The sequence below is a fragment of the Mchenga conophoros genome, linkage group LG5 (assembly GCF_057382185.1).
Source record: "Mchenga conophoros isolate Kocher_MC1m ecotype Shallow Benthic linkage group LG5, M_conophoros_male_GT1.1, whole genome shotgun sequence".
NCBI classification, from domain to species: Eukaryota; Metazoa; Chordata; class Actinopteri; order Cichliformes; family Cichlidae; genus Mchenga; species Mchenga conophoros.
In genome coordinates this window covers 30,870,221-30,891,852 of record NC_140530.1, presented here as the reverse complement: position 1 = coordinate 30,891,852, position 21,632 = coordinate 30,870,221, and the positions used below count along the sequence as shown (strand labels likewise).

Sequence of the window (21,632 nt, the reverse complement as noted above, 5' to 3'; positions counted from 1 at the left end):
GGTCTGTTTTTCTTTAAGCTACCTACTAATTTGCTAAAAATCCCATTTCCCACATTTCCTTGTTTGACAGGCAGAGATAATGGAAAGCACATCACTTCTTTCATTCTGTACAAATGAGAGAGCAAACACTGATTAATTTTCTACATGTGATTATAAAGCAGCCAAAATAACACTGAGGATGTCTCTCATTGTGATGCATGCCTCCAAAAGATGATAATGCTTCACAAAGTGACATGGGCACTTTTGTCGGATATGACTTTAGAAGAATCACCTTTTTGGATATTATGCGTTCTGATGAATGCACTTGTTTTTCTTATTGATCAATTCTGATCTTTTATGATGGGTTGATTTCCAAACATGTTGTGGGAAAAGATAAAAAGTACATCTGTAGTATCATGTAGGAGATTAGGTGCATTATATAGTCTGTAGTCATGACAGTGGCTTATGCCATACATTTTGCATTTTGCTGCCCCAGGACCTGGACTGGAATGTTCACTCTCATGTAAAAGAGGATTTTTGAGGGCCTTTGGCATTGCGGCTCTATTATTCTCTTACAGTGCTATTGCACGGAATAAAGTGATTATCAATCATGGCTCTGTTATAAATCCCAAAATACTTCATAGTTCAATATGTGCAAACAATGAAACCAGACACAAACCACTTACTTCATTCTAAAATGAATTAACCCAGAAAAAAAGAGATATGCAATTCTAAGCCCATATACAATGCCAAGAAGGGTTTTGCATTCCCTTGTGAATAGACTATGATGAGAGCACCTGCACTCTGTTCACTGCCAAAATGCCCCCACCTCACCAACATCATGAATTCAAAACCTTTTCAAAAATGTAACAATAATGCATTGGTCCATATACACCTTCATGTTGCTGCAATTAATCATGGCAGTGTCAAAAGGACAAGCCAGTAATTTTCATAGTGACAGAATGATTCAACGGGAGAGCAGAAGCAAGAGAAACAGGGAGAGAAAGAGCACAGAGGCAACGAGAGAGATCCTGGCCATGGCTTAATCAGCTTTCCTTCTTATTAACTGTCATTATCTTTCTTCTTTTCAATCAGTGCTTGCTTGTGCTCTGAGGATGTTCTAATAGTGGCACTGGGAAGCTATTATTGATATGCCACCAGCTTGCCTCAGCGCTTCAGATGCAGACAGATCTTGAAGCATAATGGGTGACACTTTTAACTCATGCGTCCATTATATTCAGCCCTCTCAAAGCTGCAGTAGGGAATTTGTTGTGTTGGGTGTCTCCAGAAAGTGGTGAGAAGAAACAGGTTTTTAAAAAGGATGAACTTCCAGACACTGGAGATACTTCAAGGAGTAAAATGTGTGCAATATATGAAAATATGGTGGACCTAGTTTATAAATGTAAAGTACAGAACATACACTACACATTGTAGCGCACTTGCCTAGCATTGCTGATAGGTCTGATAGGGTAATATATATTCTAATACAGCCATGCAAGTAAACTGCTTCTATCACCTAAACACTTAAACTAGCATAGTCTACTTTTTACAGAAAAGAAAAAACAAGTTTAACATTACTGGTTGACCACATTTGCATATTTTCTCAGTTCTAATTTGACAATTAAAGAACCAATAAAAGGGAACATAGTCAGCCAGATGAAGGAACAGTAGGAGCCTTATGAAACTGCCTAGTATAACAAGACTTGCAACAGTATATTGGATGAAGTTCAGCACTTTCAAATTTCTATGCTAAGCCAGAATCATGTATCAGACATTATGCTGGATGCTGAAAGGATGTAAAAGGATGTTGCATAGCAACAGGGACTTTTTCTTTTCTTTAAGAGAGCCAAACAATTTATCAAAGCAAATACAAAGCCATGCCTGTTTAGGACAAAAGACTTTTTGTATTGAATGGTCTATTATAGCTCATGAGGTTCTTCTACACAGCGATAAGAAGTCCACGCTGAGCTGACATATGGTGCTTGTACCTGTGGTTGGCGCTGAACAGCGGAAAGGCATAATTACATGTGTGCATACTCTGTATTGTAGGGTAAAACAGAGATATGGTAATGTAATGAATTGGGATTCAAAGAATACTGAACAGAAGTATGTCAGAGAAACTTTCAAGGAAGGAGGTTATCCTGCCACAGAAAGAGCTAATCATATGCTTTATAAAAGCCAAACCAGGAAACATGTAAGCCAATCATGGTCATTCACTGCAAGCACACAGTTGAGGTTTTCAGCTGTGTGGTGTTAGACATATCTTTAGTTATGGTAGTAAAGATATAGGCACACTTACTGTTTTTGGAAGTTTAGGTTTAGAAGGAAATGTAATGCATTATTGAATCTTTCACTATATGCTGATCTTTCCTCTTACCTGCTATTCTACTCTCTTTCCTTTTGATGTTGGTTCATTATTTTTTAATCAGTTGTTTATTTTCTCCCATTCAAAAATGCAACTACCAAAATAAAATGAAACAATTTGAAAATACGATGGCTAAAATAAGCTAGTAAACTCTACTGTTTGCTATTGAAGTCTACAGTAGCTGCTTTGCAGCATAATTAGCAGCTCTCATTTTTGTCTTCACTCTGATAGTAACTCTAAGTATTGCTTAGACATAAGAGGAACTGTATGTGATTATTGGCAGCATAAAAAAAGTTTTGATACCTGAGAACATAAAAATTGGAGTGAATTCACATTAAAATAACCTTATCATTAAAATGAGGTTATGCATTTATGATTACAGTGTATCAGCGGCAATGAATGTAAAAATAATGTGAAACTGTGAAATGCTTTTCGCTCATGCTGATGCACTTACAGAGAATCATAACCTATGTTTGCAGTTCTGCTCAGCTTTATGGAGCTGAGATCATTGTTTTAGGTCTATGCCCCTCAACTTCATTGCTAAGGTTCACTTACAGCAGTTTCACTGTGTTGGCCTCTGCTGCTAAAGGAAGCTGTTTCAAGTCTAAAAACTCCCTGTACATTCATTGTGTATGAATGCCAGTGGAACACTTAGCTCTATAACAACTGCAAGCAAATAAGCAAATGTGGAACGACAGCTGTTAAAATTTGGTATTTTTAGCATCTTTGTACTTTCAGTGTTCACCAAGGATATTATGTTATCTCAGTTTTGACAAAGACTGGGTTGAAGACACAAAATACAAGTGTATGTTGTAGCCTGAAAAGCCAGTCAATACAAAATTTGTTTTATTTCAAGTCTATGTGAATATATCTTATTCGGCCCATTCTCCAAGACTAAAGTATTAATAACATTTTTTCCCTTCAAAGACTAAGTGGAAAACATTGTTACAGACCACCATACTTTAGAGTACAAAATGCCAATGAATGATCATATTTACTAGCTGTTACTAATTGCTGGCTCAATCAATTCAGTTGGTTTCTTTGTAAGTTGTGAGTCCCTATTGAGACCAGGCTTGCTATGATATGACATTGAAAATAGAGCTGACAACAGCTCATTTTGCAACAAGCCCCGGGCAGTAGCACCGACAAAGACTAAATGAGTTTCATCAAAAAGCAAATGGAGCTGTTTGAAGTTGCAGCCACATAACTGGGCCAAAGCAGAAACACTCAAGCAAATACTTACAAACCTAATAATGAGGTTTTATTATGCAGCATGACCGTAGACAATAGCATAAATAGAACAAATGGACACTATTTAAATGTCATATTTCTCCTTATGTGTATGCAACATATGAGTTAAAAAACAACACCACAACAAAATGCTATTTCTCCAGTGTAAATTTCCTTTTTCAAACCTTATATCTACCAGCTATAAGTATAGTTTGATTTCAAAACAGGTACTTCTTACTAAGTTTTGTCATGTCATTTGGTACATTTTAAGTGTCAAATATTAAAATAATACATGATAGAACTAAGCATGTGCTACAGCCTTAGCTATCAAATGACATTGAATAAACAAAAAATAGTTCTTCCTTTTTTCTTTTTACCCATTAAAAGCACCACAGTTAAGACTTAGAATTGGATTAAATATAAATTTCAAAGGGCTCAGTGAGACTAGAGTGTGAAAGTCTATTCTTAAAACCTGTCAGAGAACATTGGCAAGGTTTTTGGTTTATTATACGAGTACACAGCAAGTTAGACAGGTCATGATCAGTTCTCCTCTGAGGCAATGTTTCCGTCCAAATTGAAAGTGTTTTCCTTCTCGTGTTCCTTGAATCAGCAGACGTGGCCTTATATCTTACATCACTCTAGTCCAAACACAATATTCGCATATATGGTGCAGAGCTAATTCGCAATACTGAAACTACTGTCTGTACAATATATTTGGTATATTTATTCCTATGCTTTTCTATTTGAAGCAAACAAATCTCATTTTAAATGAATTAACCTTCTTTGGATGGTTTGATATTCTGAGTGTGGAAGCTTTTGGACCCTGTGCCTCCTGTGCTGTTAAGCTTTAATTTAAAGACACTTACCTGGCTTGCTATGGGGCTTACTGCTAATAAATAATTGAAATACTTTTTGTAACTTAGTCAAGTCACTTTTATGATATTTAAATGTGCATGATTTATTGAAACTTATTTTATATTAACAAAACATTTACATCCTTTGCTCATTTATGATCATATCAACAACTCTGCAATCTGCTACCCAAGGGTTGCACAGCTCATAGACTTTTAGTGGTAATGCATTTTTCTGGTTATTCTGACACCTCATGAATGCCTTATATTCCACCCCATGAGAGCGCTAGGAACATAAAAGGCCCTTCACTCTAAAGTACTCACATCCAGGTGTTTTCACTTAGATGGGCTAATTAAACCCCTTCTCTGGACTGTGAGTTTGAACAAACTGTGCCGGACTAAAGTAAAATCCCCTGTTTCACACATTTGTGGAACAAGTTTAATCTTTGTGTTTTTAAGGGGAAAAAAAAACCAACCTGTATGGTGACTTTAACAAACTGCCAGCAAACTGTAGCTCTACTCAGCTTCAAACAGAATGAGTAAGAACGCCTGTGTGGGTGTGCAGGACTAATAAAATCTAATACAATTTTTTTCAGGGTTTGTTGTGGCAAAGGTCCTCAGTGGTAAAATGGAATTGCTTAAAAAAGGTGCTTTGAAAACAAAATTATGTCATCTTTTGGATGCCATTGGATTCAGGTTTCCCCATATGATTAATGTAGGAGCTCCATGACAGCGGTCCCCAACCCCCGGGCCTCGGTGAGTTGAGGCTCAGGTGTGAAATGTATGGTTTTCAGGGTTTTTATCGGTTTTCAGCGTTATTTTGTTATCGTTTTGATCGTTAACTCGGTTTTCCTGGGTCTTTTCACGTGTGTTATGAATAAATCTTCTTTTTTTCAGTACCGGTACTAGTTTTATTTTGTTGTATTTGTCCGCGACACCTCAAAGGCCGGTCCGTGAAAATATTGTCGGGCATAAACCGGTCCGTGGCGCAAAAAAGGTTGGGGACCGCTGCTTTATGATATGTTAGTGTGGAAGGTATAGTGGTCATCAATAGTCAGTTGGAAAGGTTTCTGTGTTTACGGTCTTTCATGTCTAAATCAAGTTCAACCAAATAGCTTGTTACTTTTATGTAAACCTATGATTTTGTCCATTAATGTTATTTTTTGTAGACATGCCAGCAATCATTCTTTCTAAACGTCAAAATATTAATTAGGAACAATGCTGCTTGCTTTTCCCCCAATTTTTTTGATCCAGTCTAAGATAAGGTGCACTGTTTCATGCACATATCCTTTATTGCAGCGTAGTATACTAAGTAGCAGGTTTCCTCTAATACATTGGATCGACAATTACAATATAAACGGGGGAACTTACATGAAGTGTTTTTGGCTGGGCATTGTGTACCTGGAGTCAAGTGTTTTTGCCAGTGCACAAAACCCTATATTTATAGATATAAGTTGTAATGGCAGCTATTACCTTCATGAGTTTTTATTATATGGCGTGCTGCAGGGAGGAGCCTGTTCTAACATTTGAATCCGAGCTTTATTTCGAGCCCCTGATGGCTCTTTCTTGCTTCACATTCGTAAACCCTCACAATACTCTTTCACATGATTCTTCATTAGGTGGTAGACGAGGTTTGTTGTGTCGGTGTCTGTGGTGGGGACCAGTTTGCACAGTACATTTTTCTGCTCTGTGTCAGACTTTTCATTAACTAATAAATTCCATGCTACAGAGGTAACCCCTACTTTAGAAATGAGCTCCTCGATTTGTTCTGGCTGGTCCTTCTGTATTGGTGTGATGACTATTGCAAAATGTCATCTAAAGCAATGAAAAAATATTGTAGTAAACAGTGTGTTTTGCGACAGCATGAAATAAATGATATAATATGAAACGACAGTTGTTTTAATATCTTTTTCCATTATATTTCGTCATATCACACATCCCTAATAGTGATCGATAGTGAAATGAAAAATCACATTGCTTTTTTTTGTTGGTTTAATCTCAATTCAGTGACTAAATCATTCAATTGGTCCATCACTGACAAAGCTAATTAAAAGCAATGTGACTTATTCTTTTTTTCACCAGTGCGTCAGAAAAAAAGGACCCAGCAGTGCTTAGCTTTAATGGCTTTAGGCACCCTGTGAAATCACAACAGGCAAGAACCACAGTAGACATCACACTATCAACCAGGAAGTACCTGAGAGACGGAAATCATGTTCACCTTGTATTCACCTCTCACTGAGCTCATAATTGCTGGAGAAAGGTGCACTGAGGGTCTGGAGTCCATTACCATATACCCATGGACAATGATTAATGACCCAGTGGGAACTAACAGCAAGTGACTGCTCTCAAACAGCGTCCGTAAGCTCATATGCCACCAAACATCTGAGTATATACTTCAGATATTGTAAGACCTTGTTTTGCACTTCAAAGCATTGAGAAAAATGTGACTGTGACTAACACAGATGCATACAGCTGTATGCATCTGTGTTTCTAAATGTGTGTGGATAAGGGTGTACTGTTGTGGTTGTGTGGTCGCAGAAGCAGGGTTTTGAGTAATTGGCCTATGGATTCTTTCTAGTTTTGTATTTTGTATTTAAAGATCGTCTTTGGATACGAATTTAGCTTTCTATTCACACTGTTATTTATTTGTGTTTACATGTCTTCTTTGTATAAGTTCTTTCTGGATTTGTTATTCGTGCCTTTAGGTCTTAGCCTGAGTTCCTGATACACTTACGTTAATTTACTTACTTTGTGTTCCCATCCTTTTCCTTGTCTTTGTATTTGTCTTTTTATCTTTCTCATTTGCCTGTTTGTCATTTGTGTCAAGTTAATCTTGTCCCCCGTGTCTGTTGTTACTCTTATTTCTATTTTATTTTGGCTATTGTTGTTCTCTGGGTTTTGTGTGGAGTTTTTCTTCCTGTCTTATTAGGTTGTCTGTGTTCCCACCTGTTATAGCTCCCCTCGTTATCTTGTGTGTGTATATACTGTCTCCTCTTGTCCTTGTTGCTGTGTGTCACCGGGTTGCTGTTTCTGTTCATTAAATGCTTTCGGACTGTCTGTATTCCATTGAGCTTATGGGATTAAAGTGGAATTTTGAGTTTAATTCCTGTTTCTCAAGTCCTGCATTTGGGTCCACGATCCACAACCTTGACATTAATTATAATAATTATGTGCGAATGAAATAACCTCCATAACATGCAATTACATGAACCGTGTAAATCTGATCTACTCATTTTATTGTCTACATTGCACAACAAACATATTTATGATACTCAGTCACCGGTCAGTTTGCCTTCTGTGGATCTAGAAAGCATATGATAGGGTACCAGGAGAGGAATGGTGAAAGTGTATGAGGAAGTCAGGAGCGGCAAAGAAGTATATGAGGGTGGTAAAGGACGAGTGTGAGGACAGCGAGACAGCGTGGGGTTGGACTGACAGATGGGTTGAAGTTGGGGGTGGAATTACACCAGAGGCTAACTCCAAGCCCTGTCTTTGCAGTGGAGATGGACAGGCTGACAGATGACGTCTCCATGAACAATTATATTCAGAGACAACATTGTAAGCTTTATTTAGAATAGTGAGAAGCTGAAAGAGAGTCTGGAGAGGTTGTGGTATGTACTGGAGAAAAGAGGAATGAAAGTCAGTAGATGCAAGAAGGAATACACGTGTATGAATGAGCGGGGGAGAGGTGGAAAGGTGAAGATGCAATGAGTAGAAGTGGTGAAAATGGATTTTAAATACCTAGGGTCAACCTTACCAAGAAATAGTTAGCGTACAAAAGATGTGAAGAAGAAAGTGCAGGAAAGGCGGAATTGGTGGAGACAAGTGTGATTTGTTACCGAAGGTCAGCAGCAAGAGTTTCACAAGACATTAGTGAGACCTGCTATGATGTATGGCTTGGAGATGTGGCACTAGCAAAAAGACAGGAGGCTGCAGGTGGCAGAGCTGAAGATTTTCAGTGGGAGTGACCAGGAGGGACAAGATTAGAAATGAGTACATGAGAAGAACGGCTCAGGTTGAGCAGTTTAGAGACAAAGTTAGAGAGGCAATGTTGAGATGATTTAAACAGAGGGAGAGATATAGAGTGGATATACTGGACAAAGGAAGTAAAAAAAAATGAAGCTGCCAGGAGGAAGAAAAAATTGGAAGACCACAGAGGAGGTTTCTGAGAGAGGATCTGCAGAGTGCTTGTGTGACAGAAGAGGGTGCAAGGGACAGTATTACATGGAGGAAGATGATTCACGGTGGCGACCCCTAAATTGAGTAGCCAAAAGAAGCTGAAATGAAAGTAATAGCAGCACATATTTTAAATGACTGCAGGAAGATGCCTTCTAAACTCTGATATTATTATTTAGCAAATAACAGCAAATTTCAGTGGGACGCATATATAAATAGTACTGGTCTGTGCACTGAAAAACAAAAAAACATGCAACAGAGTTTCTGTTTGTCTATAATAAACAACAGGGATCTGTGTGCTGTAAAGGCAAGTCCCAATCGAGCTGGCAGCATGGTACATCTTCAGCAGCAACTCACCGATGGGGCTGGTTTCCCTCCCTTTGCAGTGCAGACAAGAGTCAGATTCTGGGCTTGGTATCGACTGAAAGGGGCTGGAGTGTTTTCTGCCACCACTGATATGTTGTTTGGGGGTGCTGTGAAAGACAAGGGAAAAGATGTGTGAAACAGCATCCTAACACACAACCTGAGAAATTCATAAACACTTACAAAACATCAGTTTTCACTTTCTCTGTGCATTGCAAGAGTTATTTCGTGATGAAATGTCATCTTAGGGTTATATAAGTAGGTGGAAACCCTACTGGCAAAACTGACAGCAAAGTAAGAGCAAGAAAGGGAAAGCGGATAAAGAGAATTGCAATTCTGTCCAGATATTTAAAACTGACTAAAACAAATGTAGAGACCTACTTTATCTATCTACTATATCTATTTTCAAAAGAAAGCAAAAACCTGCTGTGAGAATCTCAGCTTTAAATGGAAACTGAATGGCGGGGACAATATGTTCGAAACTCCCCAGGGCTCATGCGAGTCGGATAAGGCTGATAAGGTAGAAAATCTCATACATATCATATCACTAACCCTCTATCTGAATCTCTCTAGGGATTCCAGCAAGTATGTCATGGTAGTGTAAAGGGAAAACATGTGAGCAAGACTTCACAGCACTTTAGAGGAGCACAGGGAGGGGAAGGGGGTAATGAATGGAAATCTCACACGTTCCCCAGAAAATCAGCTGTTCAACATGCAGTGCTCTGGTCCTTTTTATGGCAGCTTAAATATGAACGTACATACTTCACAGACCACTGTGTGATGGTTTAAATGAAATATTAACAGATACCTGGTGACAGTCATGGCTACCTACACAAGGACTATCTGACTTTTGATCAGGAATGCAGAGCATCAAAAACAGTTTTCACAACATTTTCTATTTTTCTTTCATGTAATTGTGTTTTTATCTCTGTGAGGGATTTCATGAAACATTGTGCACACATATTTAAAAGTTAGCTGCTCAACAAAATTTGGCAGCAGGACGCTTTAGTAACACATGAACAGGCCTGAGCTCTTATCAGAATAAGAAACATTTTTGTAATGCCTCAAAAACTCTGTGAATGGAGAGAAGAATCTTTTTGAGACAGATAAGGCCGATAAGGCAAAAAGAAAGGTCACGCAGAGATCAGTGGCTTTTTCATGTGCCAGTTTTATGTGTAAATCTATCAAGCAGTTTTAAACAGACATGCCACAGCAATTAATTGATTAAAAGCAGGTGGGAGTTGGTGGGGGATTTAGCTGCTGGCTCGGGTGCCTCTGTGTTTCCACACCTCTTAATTGCTTATTGATGGAATTCATATGGTTGTAAATTAACCTTAGAACACTCCATTAGCTTACTGACAAGCCTGTCTCAACCTGGCATATGATAAGCTGTCAGAGGTGTCTGCTTCTGACCAGTCAAGCTCAAGTACTTGACACAGCAGTGTATGTAAATGGCATATAGTACAGTGAAGCTGCACTAATATGCACACCATATAATAAGATGATAATAAAAGAAAGCAATTCAACTTTATAGGGCTACAATATTGATTGCTGTATTCTATAAAACAAAATTATATTCTGTTTTGTGGAGTCCAGTAAATGTATTCTGGACACTCCTGGTACTTTTTTCCTGAGCTGTGGAGTTAAAATATGAATTAGTTTTGCAATATGAACATCTGTGAACACAAAGAGATCAAGAGAGTTTTTCCAGCAATCTGTAGAGAGCTTTAGCACAAACACATGTAATAAGTTAATCTCATGAAAACTAATCTAATTACAATAAAAATAATTACTGTTAAATTGGATGTCTCCATTTGTCTAATAAACACAGATAATCCCCTGAAAGTTATCTAAAGCACTAGAAAAAAAGATGCCTTCTTTAGTTACAAAAATTACTAGTACAACCTTAAAAATGCAGAAATAAATTGATTCCTCACTCTGGTTCAGAGGTGCTTCACATTTATCATGATACTCTATTATTTTCTGCCCTGTAGGTGTGAGGGCATCTAATAGAAGTCAAAGCCTAAGACGAGCCTTAAGCCTTGGTGAAATATTTGATATGGTTAATACCAAGATGTACTGTGCACAGCACAGTATTTTCAAACACAACAACCCTAAACAGGATTAAGATGGCTGAATGTAATGATTGCATCTAAGCCTTTCATACCTCATTTAATAGAAGTTGTCTCTTTGCTCACTTGTTAAAGGTTGAGCTGATTTTTCTTTTCTGTTTTTCCCTGCGATGGAGTTCTTTGTCTTACAGAGATCTTCATATCACTTATTTGAAAAAGAATATACACATATTTTTAATATAAATAATTTAAAATGTCTCTCTTGACAAGGTTACTGCCAAACGCAATATTTGGGACTGATAGCGCTCATACAAAACATGGAGAGAAAAATATTTGCACTGAAACTCCCCCCCCAAAAAAAATGTCACAGTCAAGTGTGCTAAACAATACGTCCTCTTGGGAAAAATGTCAAAAGAGGAAAAACTTGCAGAAAAAATAAGAAATATCAATATGAAAATGTGACATTCTTCCAGAGTTTTCTTTAAAGACTCAAACAACCGAAGTAGATATATAACAATTCCAAAACCCTCTTTATGAGATCTACACACATTGTATGGGCATAAAATATTTCTCCTCTATATACCTGTCAGTGCTTTAACATACTGGCTGTGGCAACAGCAGATGCCACGATACACCCATTTCTGCCAACCTTTAAAAAAGCAACGAAAAAGTTGGAGGATAGGGTGGTGGTGTTAGAGAAAAATAAACCTTTGACAGGTAGGAGGTCAGGAGATGTCCTGATTAGGAGATTTGTACTTTTCATTTCTATTAGCTTATTAGATTTGGACAACAAAAACTACTTTTGTTTCTACTTCCACAACACTAAAAAATAATGCTTACCCAGTGTGTTTAAATGTGACTCCAGGGGGCAATTTACAAGCATCCATATGTGATGAGTTAGGGCCCATTGCCCTAATGCAGCCTGGTGTGTCATGACACTCAGACATTTTATGTGGAATGGTAGCAGCTTTGACTAAACAGAAGTATAGGATGTCCTGGAAATAAAAGTGGTTTTCATGATCTTTTCATCTTTTCTTTGCCGGTGTATTTTCTCCAATCTCAGGGGCTCATTTTATTTCTTCAATCGTTACTTAAAATTAAAACTTTTTGAAAACTTGCAATTACTGTTTTAGGATGACAAAACCACGAGAGGTGAGACACCTTTGCCTAGTCTGCAAAATATATACTGTATAAAATGCTGGGTGTGTTTCATTGCATCATAAAATATAGATCCCGAAGCCTATGAAATGTGAGGTCTGCAGTCCCACAGCCTGCCGTCTTTGTTTCAAAAACCGCACTTGCACAGCACTGCATTAAAAGCAACATTTAATTCCTTTTGTCCCTAATAGTACTACTGCTAGTCACATCAATAACAATCTCTCCCGCTATTTACCACCTCCTTTTTTTCTATATCCTCAAACAGCATTACTCTGCTATCTTTACTAACAAAAAAGAAAAACAGAAAGGGAGAAAAAAACTGCAAAAGGGGATTGGTGAATCTGCAAAACAGAAGAACATTTAATGCTCCATAGAGACAGCCTTCCCTGCCTCATAATTAGGGGATTTAGAGCTCTGGAGACAGCTGGACTCACAAGCCACTCCAAACATCCCCCTGTACTAAGCACCCTGACCTTGAGTCCACATCTCTGGGGGTTTATTTATTGTGTGTGTGTTGTATGTGTGGTGGTTGTGGTTGTAAGATGAGCGTTGCAAGAAATACTCTCCAGTCCAGTCCATGGCTTTTACTTCTACTCTTACTGATATTAATACATTAACTGAACTGTACTTATTCAAATGTTTCAAAGTAATCAAAGTGGGACTTTTGAACGAGTTCGGCAAACTAAATGAATGTAATTTCACTTGAAGGCATTTTGCCTCTCAGCATTAAAGCTAAGAGGATTTACTTCATTCTTAATTCCTGTATGGCTTTTGTGTTAGCCCTTTTATAGACTAATGATCAATAAGGTGCACTAGTGCCTCACACACCACATGCCGCAAGAGGCTCCCAACATCTGTACCTGCATTTATTGGTACAGAGAGTATTGTGGATAGACGGACAGAAAAGTAAAATAAAAAATTGCCAAAATAACATAAATTCCTCTCTGAGTTTTAAAAAGTTGAAGGTTGAATTAAATATGCAAGCAGAAAGAAAGACATTTGATCCCAAAAAACATCTAAATGTACTTTAGCAATGTAGTACTTTCTCTACTGCTTTGCAGCAAAATATTTCTCTTATTCTCATTTCAGTGAGATTTTTTCATTTTAAAGAGGTCAGGTACAGCCTATAAAAATTGTGGAGGTATTTGACATATTTGGACAATCAAACATACAGCTCTCTTTTAAACACTGCCTCTAAAAAGAAAGTTATTATTTCTCAACAAACTAGAAAATAATTTATGGATTTTCATTAACTGAACAAAAATGTATATCGTCATCTTCTGTGGAAAAGGTATGTATGTATGTGTCTGACCGTAGACGCTAACATTGCCTTTTAGCAAAAAACAAATCAACAACAAAACAAAATAATTTTAGTTGCATGATATCCAGGGGTCTCTCGAATATGGAGCCGCTTCAGATCCTTCTGCATAAGTTTAAAGGGATTCAAATCATGACTTAGGCAATTCCATAGCCATCTTTTTTTGACTAATTTCTTGGTGGAATTGCTAATATGTTTTAAAATGATTGTCCTTTTGGAAGATCCACTTCAAGCTTCAGAATAATGACATTATCTTCAGTCACTCTTTGATATGATATAGAGGTCTCCAGTCTATCACAGGGCGAACATAGAGAGAATGACAACCAGTCACACTCACATTCACACCAGTTAACAAGTTAATCTAACCCCATTAATAAATGTGGGGATTTTGGACTGTGGCCAGAGTATCCATACAGAACCAACAGAAACGCGTGAAGATTGGCCACCCAGCATCTTCATTTTCTGTCTCCTCACTATATGTTCCTGGCACTAATATTTTCTCCTCATCGTCTCACACAACTCATTCAGTTACCAACATTTGTTTCCATGTCACCCATGACAAAGCTATGTGCATTTAGTATAATTTTATTAATTATGAAAACATCATTCTTCAGAGTAAGCCAGTATATTACTTAGCTGCTCCTAAATGTAGTTTATAATTGGCCCAAAACACAAAAGCATAAGTGAGAGTTTAACTGGGAAAAATGGAAACAGAATTGCCCGTGCCAGATTACTGCAAATTAAGCGACTGGAAACTCAGAATGTCAATTTAATTGACTCTTTCACCTAATATCCATCCCAGAGGAATCTGAAATAGTAGTTAATTGCTTCATCCCTGAGCATCTTCTATGATCTCAATTTCACTCTTTGGCTTGAGGATATGATTTTGGCATCCAAAAAATCAAAACAAATTTTACACTGCAAGCTCCTGGCATTGCACAAAACATACAGCATCCCCCTCTGGTGCCTCACTTTTACTCTAAGGGTGAGACTGTTCCTAACACAGATGTTTGTGGAAAAATATGCATGTGTAGAGACACATACTTACACACACATGCAAGTGAAACAGTCGTTTTTATAAGCTCATGGGTGTAATTGTGACCTCTTGTAAGTCTAATTGTTATATTTTCGTTATTTAACAGACACACCTTGGGCATGCCAGACGGAGTTAAGCTGAATAAAACATAAAACTCTCTTAAAAGTTTTTGCATTCTTTATTTTGAAAAGGCTAACAATTGGATAGACCATTAATGTAGCAGTGGGGAAATAAAGGGTTATTTCAGTGGCAGACTGAAATAAAAGTTAAATCTTTTTGAGAAGAAAAAAAAGAAGATATCTTGAAATGTTTGCTGGCATGAGTTCTCGGTACATATCAGATCCTCCTGCCCCAGCCAACCACTGAGTGGTGTAGCTGCTCGCGAAGAGAAGGAGACTCTGGTGGCTGTCAGGAAGAGGAAGGGGATGACACAGAGACAAAAGCTTGTGTCACATTGAACAAGTCCCCCAGTTCCGAAGCCCATTAATCATACCGGTGGTGTTGAAAATGCACCAAGCACATAGATTACATGCCTGCGTGTTTGGACTGGTCTGCCTGTTTTTAGATTGTGAGAAATATGTTTGCACATTCGTGACTTGAAAGACTTTTAAGTGATGCATTGCTGAGGAATGTCCGTTGCTCCTCAAGAATTCTTCTCATAGAATTACAATCTACAGTCTGAACCCAACCTCACCCTCACCCTCACGTAAAAAAAGGTTTAGGATTATTACTAAATATACTAAATATATTTCACTTTGTACGATAAAGAGAATAATGTGGAGCGTAGGAATAGTTGTGCCTTTTTCCACCTCTTGCTCAGTTTCCATATGGTAAGAGATATGATAAGTCATGGCTGCATATGGCTCTTTCCCCATTCTCTCCCCAGGCTGCTGTTGTCTGATGGTAAACCAGTCTTGGACTTGCAACTTTGTACGTGTAATGAGGGCAAGGGGGACAGAAGAGAGGATTTTACAAGCACAGTTTGAAGGCTTGGTTGAGACAAGACAAAAGGGAAAGCTTTTTTGGGCTCTCAAATAGCAGACAGTGGCAGATGGGACTTACCCTGTACCCAGCCCAGCATCAATTATGCCTTGACTGGCACCCTTATCCCTAAAGTCCATTTTTGCTCCAGGGCAGAGGTTTGGATTTTCAGTTGGTTACAGTTTACCTCCTATACCTCTTGCCTTGTCCAGCCTCACCTTTCAGGATTGAGGGAAGTCACATGGATACACCTTTAAAATTCCCAGTATCTTGTGGATTCACTTGATGTGTGTAGGTGCAATATAATTTTTTAATTTTGCTTTATTTGTCATTTATTTTAATTTTAAAACACTTAATATCAAAATACGGCTGTAGTCATATGAAGCCGAACAGCGAGGTAGTGAAGTATTCATCATTCAATTATAATCCCCAGACCATAAACAATCCCCCATAAAGTCTTTGAAAAAATCTACTTCAAATGCCTGCAGCCAGATGGCCACAGGCTCTGCAAATGTCGATATGGTATACACAACATTCAGGGACAGGGAGGAGAATTCATATTTCAAGCTGACATGTAAGGGTTGTTGATGGGGCAGTTATGACCAAGATAAATGGGTAACAATGCATCAACAGTTTCTCTTTTTAAAATGGGCAAGAAATACAAGAGAATGACTTTTATTACCTTGGCATAGTTAACCTTTTCTTTAGTCTTAATTAAAAATACTTTTGAACAGCTCACTCTTAGTTATTGTCAGTAATTGAATAGTTATTCAATTGTCATTTTGCCAGTTTAAATATTTCACTTTAAGAAAGTAAGAAATAAATGACAGTCTTTGCTATAAGACACACAATCTCTGCTATTAAATCAGTGAAAATAACAAACTTCTTTGTGCGTCCAACTCAAGAGACTAATTTTATAATCATCATAGCATATCCTGACCGCAGTGCAAATAATAACATGTGCAATTGCTGAGTTGTTGATATATTTTACCGAACTAATTTTACTGTCTTTCAATATTTGGGGAGCAATACATATGTGGATCTTCCTTTTTAAATTAAAGGTTTTCTAGATATAACAATGTAGTGCACAAATGCATTCAGACATGTGCATTCCTAAGCGCCCTATGAAAATTTGACCTTTATAAATCTTGTGAGGAGATCTCGCAGGCAGCATCTAAACTGAGAATTTAAAGTTTAAAAATCTCTCTGGGCTTTAATTATTCATCGTGGCTTGAATGGCAGGTGAAACACTGATCTATACTTTAGTTTCACAAAGAGAATATTTGAAAGTACACCTGCACCAGCTTAACAGAGTTTCATGTGTGTTTTAATGTTTTTACACAAAAATACATTTCCTATGTGAATTTACTTGGACCTAGAGTGAAGAGAAGAGGTGTTTATTTAGTAAACTGTAATGTTAGGATCAAACTGAGATGCAGGGCACTAGTAAAATATTTACTGTGAATACTGTCTTGTATCTGTGTGGAGGTGAGAATGGGTCAATGAGTGTAAAAGTGTAAAGCATTTGAAATAAAAGTACTTCACATAATACAAATGATTAATCCAAATTTAAAAGCAGATATTTACTACTTTGTCATGACAATTTAATTCTTTTTCTTGCCTCAGCTGCAAGGTAGTAGCAGGCCACACGTGCATAAATGGTTGTAAAATGGTTTTAACTGGTTCCCCAGCATCCCCATTTTTGGAAGACGTTAAAAAAGAGAGAAAAACCCAAAGTAGCTACAAAGGGCAGTGTGCTCGCTGTAGTCAATTAATTCCTCGGGGAGATGAGGAAGAGGGAATGTTTAGAGTGTCTAACATGACTAGAGGGATAAAACTGGTTAATCAAATGCGAATGTCCTCCCTGTGTTGTTTCTGACTAATGGGTTATTTGTGATGAGTAATTCTCAGAAAAGAATGGGATATAAATAAATGCTAGCATGTCTGAACAATGTTCAAACCTCTTTGCTGAGTATGACTCTTTTTTTTTTCAACAATAGAAATATTGCGGTAGTCCTGTTGCATCTGGATATTCAAACAATAACCATATAGTATTATACTGTGGTAAAATCTACAGTTGACTGTTACATTAATCTATCTTTGCGCTTATGTCTGCTCATTAAGTTGCTGCTCAGTTTTTCCACCACTATGGCAAACAGTAAATGGACTGGCTCTTATATAGAGCCTTTCTACTCTACTTGAGCACACAAAGCACTTTGTATAACATGTCTCTTTCACCCATTCACGTCCATTCATAGAAGTAAGTTTTTTGTTGCACCTTTGTACTTTCTATCTAACATTCGCACTCAGATGAATGCAATATCTTGCCCAGGGATACTTTGGCATGCAGACTGGAGCAGCCTGGGATGGAACCACCAACCTTATGATTAGTAGATGATCTGATGAACCTACTGAGCTCCAGGTATAGCTATCCAGTAAAGCTTTACCGATATTCAAAATCGAAATTCACATATAAGGCTGCTTATTTCACCAGTCTGAACAAATGCACCCAGTTTCAATTAACCAGATTACATAATACGAGTGGAAATTCTCTGTTTTTTTGTTTGTGTGTTTTGTTTTGTTTTGTTTTATCCTAAATATAGCTTTGCATGTTATCTTCTTTGTTGCAAATATTGGATTTTAAAGGCAAATCACCAAAGAAGCTCTCAGGAATGAACTATCTGAAATATTTAAAAGTGAGCATATCAAAACATTTCTGAAAAAAAGTAGCGTCATACATCATAAAATTATAATGATCTTTTTATCTTTACTTGTCACTTGTAAGATTTTTAAAATCAACAGAGAAATAGTCAAGAAGGATGGAAATGTTACCCTGTTGCTGTGTTCTCCAGAGTCCATTCATAGAGGCATGCCTCTACTCAGTGCACCTGCAATTCCTCAACTTAATTTCTGTGGTGCATCTATCAATATTTACTGGACACAACAAACATTATGAGTGACATTTACACTCCTCCTCAGGAAAAGACTAAATCCACAAGGCAGAGTTGATTTAATTTCTCAAAGGACTAAGCCAGGCCTGTTGATCAGAGCACTTTTCTCTGCTTTTTCTTCTTATTTACCCATGTTTTGTTCATCTTATCGTTTTGTTTGTCAGCTTCATAAGCAATTACATTAAGCGCTATGGTGAATCAAATCAGAAGCTCATTGTGAAAAAAGCCTATGCGTTAAACACTGAGAAGAATATTTTTTTTATCTTTGTGTGTGTGTGTGTGTGTGTGTGTGTCTATATGCTTGTGTGTACACACACACACAAGCATATAGACACAAAAAGAGAGAGGATAAATATGTACATAATTAGAATACCTCAAATACTTTAAAAATTAAAATAATAACATTTAAATCGATAGTAACCTTCATAAAGACTCAGCACTTTTTTAAACATGAGATACAAATGTAAATCAACCATTAGCTCTGAAATGATACTTGATTACTTCATGGTGACATATTACATCTCCAGTTCCTAAATATTCATGAATGCAGTGGTTCTGATTTTCGGCCATAGAAAATATTAGATTTATGCAGAGGGTGAAAACAGCTTTCATTTTCAAAATAAATTGAACTGTGATGGTGAAGCGGCTCGTTTTAAACTAGAAATGATGACTAACATCCCGGTGATCCTGGCCTCCTTCTGTGCCATAAAGAAAGCCGTTTTCTGCCTCCCACCTCTGAAGTTTTTGATCATTAATTCAATGCAGCGAACAACTTCTGAAAATGTTATCCAGTAGACCATGCTGGATATGTACACCAATGTATGTACCTTTAGGCATCTTTCACTACAATTCATATTTTTCTATGTAGACAGTTGAATCGTTGAGCGAGACATTTCAGTCAATTTATCATCAAATCCCAAAACTCCCATTCTTTACTTGGGTTATTTCACACATTTCATACAAATTTAAAAACAGTCTCAATTTAATCGAAAGTTTTTCCTTCAAGACATTTTGGGTTTTGTTTCAAGGACGTCTTTAATAGCCAAAACAATTAGAAATTTAACTGACATTCCATGAGACGTGGCAGTTACTGAATTAAATGGTGCTGAAATGCTGAGAGATCGGGCTGAGACAATTACAAAATGAAAGACTTGTTAAGACTCAATTAAAGTGTGGTTTTGGATTTGCAAAGGACAAAAACAGAGGAGACCATAAGTCAAGTTCTGAAATGAGCCATACAGTACTACAAATGCCAGGTTCTTGTAAAACAATACAGTCTTTGAGATTGCCTGGCAAGGCAAGCCTTCACCAGCTCCAGTAAGGCATGGAGACAGAAAAAAAGAGACCACAGGCAAACTACATTTATGTGCAAAAATATTACATTTTAAACTGGTATTTATAAAGAAATGTAAATGTAGACTATTTAAAACTTAACATTAGTATGTACTGAGAAATAAAGGAGGAATGCTAAAGATGAAAGTAGAAATCATCACAAATTTTGCAGTGAAGCGAGATTTATTATTTATGATTGAAACAGTTTAACCATGCATACCTGTACGCTATTTTTTGTCATGAATCTATAAAGTTTTATGCACCTGGCTTTAGAACGGACCTCATGGCTGGTGAACACTGAATTCAAGGGTCATGAATTTTGCCTTCATATTAACTGCACATGTAGAGAGCCACTTCATCACAGCACCCTACAGCCTGAAGCCATGATTACAGTTTTCCTTGAGTACATCACCAGTTCCCCATGTAGAATGCTATAATTGCTGATGACCAGATTGCTCTGATTCACCCTGGAAATTGCTGTGATTCAGCCTGGAGTTTGATTTTTATGAATATTTGTATTTGTGAGAGGATGTATTTTCACTAAATGTGTGCATGCAAGTACAGTGATATGTTTACACATATATGTATGCCTGTCAGTGACCATCTGTTTAGCATCTAGTTTATTTCAAAAGTTCAAAGAAAAAGGGTTGAAATGGATATTTTAAGAGATACCAATTGTAAGAAAAAAAATCTGTCCCTGTAAAGACACAGCTTTTACAGTATTTTTAGACAAAAACCCCTTCAAAGATAAAAGCCTTCTACACATGCTTTTTGTGTCACAGAATCAGAAGGCTGTACAAAAACAGTGAGAGTTCTTAAAAATTGTAGTTCTTTATTAAAATACACCAAAGAGATTTAATGGACATTTCAGGCTCTGAATTTCTGGGATAAAAAAAAAAATCATTTTATGTGTTTAATTCAGAAATTTTTTCAAAATTCTAGAAAGAAAGAAGAAGAAAGTAGAAGACCACTAGTCAGTGTTTTTATTTAAATGGGAAGTGTAAAAAAAAAGTCATCATCAGTAGTGTTGTCTTTCTTTTTTACTTAATTGAATATATTAAACTAGTTTCACTTCTGTCAGATAAAGAGTGCACAATTTTATGTTTTGTATGAACTAAACCAAGCCTTTATATATGGAAACTTTGCAAGAAAAAAAACCCAAAAACCACATAACAAATACTTATATTATTTTTTTTTTTACAGAAGGTCAGTGTCACATAACAGAGATATTTTAATAAATAAATTCCAGTGGTGGTGAATATCAACAGAGCCAGAAATCAGATAAAATGCTAGATTTCACGCATGGTGGCCTCATGGTGGGGCAGATGGGTAGCTTTGAAAAAGAATTAATGGAGGTATGATTTTTCAGTCAAGCTTAGATGAGGACACATGCTACCGATACACAAATCCCTATATTTTCTATGACTTCAAAAATAGCTTTTTTGCATGTAAATCCTTAAAAGTAGTTGGATTTAGAAAGTGCTCAGATTCCTGGTCATCTAGTAGGGATTGTGGGGATTTCTGTTCAAACCAAACTGAAGCTTAGGGAGTTTGCAGTGACGTTCTAATCAATGCAACAAGGGTCTGCCTTAATGCCACTACTGCTGTGCTATCGCACTGGAAAAACCTTAGCTCACTTCAACATTTTGTTGACAGATGTGCATATGCAGACCCCTCACATTTCTATAAGTCTATAACACTGAAAAATATGTGTTTTGATAATATTTAGATGATTTATTTGCAATTCAACTCAGTGCTGAGGATGCACAACATTTCACAAAGTCAGTGAAGTGCGAAATTGATGCACAAGCATCTATATC

General features: G+C 37.1%; 1 protein-coding gene across 4 annotated transcripts in view; it reads right to left on the bottom strand.

Annotated features, from left to right (window-relative positions):
* The window catches only part of igsf21a (immunoglobin superfamily, member 21a), a 194,242-nt gene that overhangs the window by 20,729 nt on the left and 151,881 nt on the right, over positions 1–21,632 (bottom strand). For all 4 annotated transcript variants that reach the window (XM_085274826.1, XM_085274825.1, XM_085274827.1 and 1 more), the window contains one exon: positions 8,959–9,074. In XM_085274826.1, coding sequence (XP_085130952.1) covers positions 8,959–9,074 — 116 coding nt within the window. The remainder of the gene's footprint in view (positions 1–8,958; positions 9,075–21,632) is intronic.